Source organism: Sycon ciliatum, chromosome 13, assembly GCF_964019385.1.
Source record: "Sycon ciliatum chromosome 13, ocSycCili1.1, whole genome shotgun sequence".
Taxonomy (NCBI): domain Eukaryota; kingdom Metazoa; phylum Porifera; class Calcarea; order Leucosolenida; family Sycettidae; genus Sycon; species Sycon ciliatum.
The window spans coordinates 19304933-19310153 of record NC_088655.1 but is presented as its reverse complement, the minus strand read 5'-3'; the positions used below and the strand labels follow the sequence as shown (position 1 = coordinate 19310153).

General features: G+C 45.4%; 1 protein-coding gene across 1 annotated transcript; it reads right to left on the bottom strand.

Moving 5' to 3' along the window:
- Positions 1 to 3769: 3769 nt before the first annotated feature.
- On the bottom strand, positions 3770 to 4735 carry LOC135829250 (uncharacterized). Its single transcript, XM_065341654.1, has one exon. It carries the CDS (start codon positions 4733 to 4735, stop codon positions 3770 to 3772), a length of 966 nt encoding a protein of 321 aa, XP_065197726.1.
- Between the last annotated feature and the right edge of the window lie 486 nt (positions 4736 to 5221).

The window sequence follows — 5221 nt, the reverse complement described above, 5'->3', positions numbered from 1 at the left end:
GGTTCTTGCAGCAACTTATATTCTGAGCCACAGGCTAGGAGATTGTAATCGGTTGTCATTGATTTGTTGCACGTCCTTTAGACTCAACTGCCAGCATCACGCGATTAGGAAACTGCCTGCCATACAGCAATCCTATCCTGTCGTCTTTTTTTAGCTGAATTTTTGCCAGAGTGCTGACGGGGTTTCATCGTCCCCTAAGCTCTGACTTCATCCAAGGAGTTGAAGTCACCGCATCAGACTACAGAACAGAGTTCCTTGATTTGCAATTGCAGGAGGAAACGAATGTGCCATCCGAATTACGCAACGTTCTCCTGTTCAAAGATCAACATGCATGTGTACTATGTGTAAGTATTGTACAATTGTAAGTATGTAGGTGGCAGTCCCGGCTACCTCACGTCACCCTGTCTGAAGTCATCAGGGTCGGTCGCCAAATCAGTTGTCATTTTCTCGCTGCTCAACCGGCATAGATCTCAGACAGCATCGACAGCGACTGCTGTCACTATCAGCATAATGACAACTAGGCTCGCCGCTGCTCTCAAACGGATCACGTTCACCAAGTCATGAAGCAACAGAACGACTTCAGTAGGCGACGAGGAGCCAATAACTGTATTAAGGCGATAAATAGTATAAGCGAAGCAAGCGGACATTACGAAATGATCAATGAGAATACAGTCATGTACATGTATGTTAAAATTGATGTTCCTAATCGATTTTCTTGAGACTATCATCAGGGAAAAATCGTCTCACAATAGAGGCTATACGGAGAAACAAACTACTTTTAAACGTCTATAGGATAGTGGGAAGTATACAAGGTGAGGTGTGGAAAAAACCAAAGTGGGAGAGAAGACGAAAGAAAGAAGAAGAAAAGATGTGAGAGTGTTCCAACGATGTGAGCTACTACAAAAGGTGAGTGAAACGAAGGCGTGGAAGCAGGTGAATGTGATAGAGTGAGGAACTGTGAGGTGTAGGTGTATGCGAATGACTACGTGTGTGAATGCTAGGTGAAAAGTCTCAGTTTTTCTAGACAAGGCCAAAGAAGAATCACAAGGTGTTCTTGCACGATAATAGGTGCGTGAAACATAACAATGAAACGCTCAAAGGGACAAATTTTAAGTATGAACAACACTAGTGACAAATTTCTAACCTGACAAGGTCAGACGAACACAACATTCTACTGGTTGAACAATTTAAAATACATGTAGATATTACGGAGGATTAACAAGACGAAATTCGGGTTCGTGTTCGCACTCCAAGGAAAGTCGAACTCAGTGACCGAATTCGCGTGATGAGAAGGATTAGCAAACAGCACATGCATGACGTTGACACGACGTACATGTACAGGTACATTGTGCACAGACAGTACAGAGTAGTAAATTTATGACTGTCCTGACATGAATCCGCGATTCGTGTTTCGACTACTTTTCCGTACGAAAAAAATGCGAAAGTTCACAATCCAGTTGGCGAACCCAAAAAATAATGTCCGCGAACAAGAAACGCGAAGTCCGTCTAGCTAATCCTCCGTAATACTCTCTTTTTGAACACAAAGGTCAGAACTTGTGAATGCGTTGGAAAACAGCCTCCAACACTTTCACTTGTGTAATAATCATGACGTCCACGACGCAAAATGTATAACATGAATCAGAATACACTTTGCAACATTCAGGACGATAATACCAAATGATAATACATGGAAGACGTACGCGAAACATACGCCCACACTCACTCTCACACTCTCCCATACCCGTGTTATTTCTTTGTCCATCACCACTTTCTCTAGAATTTGTTCGTGACGTCTGAATTAAAACTGTCGTGAAATGACGCTTCAGGTGGTTCTGTTTACTGCCATCGTTAAACTTTTGTCACCTCGCCGCCTTTTCAATTACAGTGAAACCTGTGACTAACGACCACCCCTTTGGCCCAGAGAAAGCGGTCTTTAGTGGCAGGTGGTCCTTAGTTAGGGGTTTGCACTGCGCAACCATAATAATGAAAATGAGATCGCCCTTGCCTGGCGAAGTGGTCTTACATGTAATTACCAGGCTGGTCGCTAGTCACGGTGGTCTTTAGTTACAGGTTTTACTATATTATTTGTTGTTAAGCTTATTCACGGAGAAGGCGGAGAGCCCGAACGTGCGGGAAAACATTCTAGTGGGTATCGCGCATCGTAATCCAGGCTCCAAGCATGCAGCACATCAAAAAGCACCACATTCATCACGTGAACAGATTGTGTGTTTGGACAGGTGAACACCGGCCACGATGCACCACAATGCTGTCTTCTATTCTTTCATCAGCAACACAACGGTATAGTGGATTTCAGCATGATTAATCTGAAATATTATCCAAACTGGTTTTGCAAGCTGTAGATCATAAAATATAATTACAGTCCATTCATCGGAAACAGTCCCGCTGGCTTTTGAAGGTCGGATTTGGGCCGAATTGAGGATCCAAAACCCATATTAAATCTCAAAAATCTTGGTTTGGGATCTGCTTCTCCACACATTCTTCCATGGCATACCTGTCCTAATTTTGTAAAACCTGGCTGAATTTCTATTTCCCTGTTCTTGGACTTTTCTGCCCTAATATGTGGCAAGGAGTACATGTAATTGCAAGGGTCACACAATGCAGGATATACTGTTGTTTTCACGATATCTACAACTACATGTACATGTGCGGGTGACACCAACAAGTTAGGGTGCCAGTTTCCAATGAATGGACTGCAGTTGAGTACATCGTCATGACGGCGGAATGTTCAAAGCAAAGCAAAATCAGGCTTGAAACGAGGCCCACGTGCTAGTACTAGTACAGTGCACATGTATGCATGTACATGTACATGCAGGTAGTGTCGCATGTGGACAGCCAGGAAAACAGCGACAACCACAGCGTACTCGTGCATACGTGTACATGTATATTTTCAAGACGCAAAACGAACCGCGGAAACACCAGCAAGGCTGAAATTACTTGTAAATTGAAACAACTATGAAGCGGATAATAATAATATCAAACATGTAATCGTAATTCCCCACGTGATCAGTTGTACAGAACACTATAATAATTATGAGCAAGTGAGGGCTAGTTGAGAGGTCTTACGAGGGCTAGTTGAGAGGTCTTACGCATATTATACGAGACGCAATTCTCGCTTCTGGACCTACATGTAGCTAGAACTTTAGAAGGACACAAACCTGGCCTAGAGTTCAAATGTTGAATCTACTACTTCAGTACTCCTATCAGCGGTTGCTACTAGCTACTACTATTAGCGTTATAATGATCTGCTTTGATAACAGCGACTGATGCGACTCAGTAATAATTGCCTGTATTGCCTTTGAACTTTCTAATCATCTTTCCGATCACGTGATCATGAACTTTCAAAAAAGTTCTATTTGACTATCCTATGGATGCCAGCAGCCTAGTAATCTCCCGAAACATATCTTGCATTTATTACTGGGGGAAACACTATCAAAATACTTCTACGGATTCTAGTGGATACAAATGAGGAGTTCATCCCTGCTAGGAGTGGATCTAGGGATTGCACAAAGCGGCAGCAATGTTACCGACGTGCAGAAATGATTCTTGGTCGAATAATGTGAGATCTATGATGCACAGTTTCTTTTTTTCAGTAACTCTCTAGGAGACAGGACTCTTATCACGGCCAGGAAAGATTACAAATTCCACACTATTTACCGCCATCATCAATGAGAAGATTGACAGTTTTTTTCAGTCAGAATTATAATTCAAACAGCTATGAAAACCTAAGGAAACCAACCACACAACGAACTTAGCCCATAATTTTGTTAAATACTGTGCCGCCTATTGGTCCAAGCACAACTACGCTTGCTATTCGTCCCAACATGCTCAGGGCCTTTTTCCACCACGGCATTTCTTCCTTGACCTTTTCAGTCAGCTCGTCGTTGATGCGCTTGAGCTCTGCCAGCTCCGCGGCGTTCTGCTCTTCGTAATCCTCCTTGCTGATGCGCGCCGCCGCCAGGTCCTCCTCCAGCTGCTGAAGTTTGCGCTCGGTCGCGGTCTGCTGCTGAATGTGGCCATCGATCTTGTCCTTTACTGCGGCAAACCGAGGTGGAACGTAGACAGCCTGATAATGTAGAATGATATGTTCCATCACACGCTTTCGTGTACTCCTGCGTACCCTGTAGCTGTGGTCATCGCCGTCGTCTGGGTTGCTGACCATGAGGAAAGTGTTGATGCGCCTCAGGCTGGAGTGTAGAGCGACCAACGTCTCCTTGTAGGCCTGTGTCTTGGCCGAGATAACGTCTTCTCGCAGCTCCCCGCCCGGCGTTCTCGTTCGGACCAGGGTGCAGAAGGGTGCCACTTGCGGCTGAAAGATCACGTCAATGACACAATCAGAGGCAGTTCGCTCTTCCTGGGTGAATCGGCCATCGGTGACGAAGATGATCTGGTTGATCCCGCCGCTGCACTTGTGTGCCAGATGCGCAAGCTCCAGTAACACCTGCTCTTCAGTGTGCCGGTTGTCGTGAAATCCGATGGTGTCGATGATCTTCACTGCGTAATCGCGGCCGGCGTACGGCACAAGGACGGTCTTAGTCGGCAAGCCCTCGGTCTTACTGGTCGGAGAGCTGGACTCCGGGAACAAGTCACCCTTGTATCGACCCGCAATGACGTTTGCAAGAGTGGACTTGCCCTTACCAGTCCGACCCATTAGGACAATGGTGCGATCAATTGTCTTTCCATCCGGACAGGGAATGTAGTCGTCGAAGTTGTCCATCACAACCTTGCGTCAACTGAGTCAACTGAATAGTAGTACCCGGGTGTCTGACGTACGCTAGAGCAGTGAACCGTTTCACCAAAGACCTACTCGATTGAGAGCCAATAATTCACAAGTTAGTCACTCCAGGCAGCTGTAAATTGCTCTGAAATTTGTTCTGAAGTAGCCGTTGAAATTGTGTGCTTTTATGCACTGATCATACTATGTCTTGACCGGCTTCGTTGGAGAGTGGCAAAGGGTGAGTAATAGGTGTTTCGATGTCGTCAGACCACACGGACAATTACCACCAGAGGAGTTGCCGGCACGTCCGGCTTACTGACTGGAGCAAAGGGCACCCCAAAAGTCTACGGTCTCTGTTTCGTAGTTTTACCATCCCGTGTTGGGTCTTTGCGATGTGAGCGCACTGCTCAGGGGTCGGATTTCAATTGCCAGCTCTGTAGTAGTACCGTGCAATAGTATACAATGTAACTAGACATGGTCATACGT

Bases quoted from the DNA above. Each gene is read 5' to 3' on its own strand.
- LOC135829250 (XM_065341654.1), bottom strand. From the start codon at position 4,735: ATGGACAACTTCGACGACTACATTCCCTGTCCGGATGGAAAGACAATT.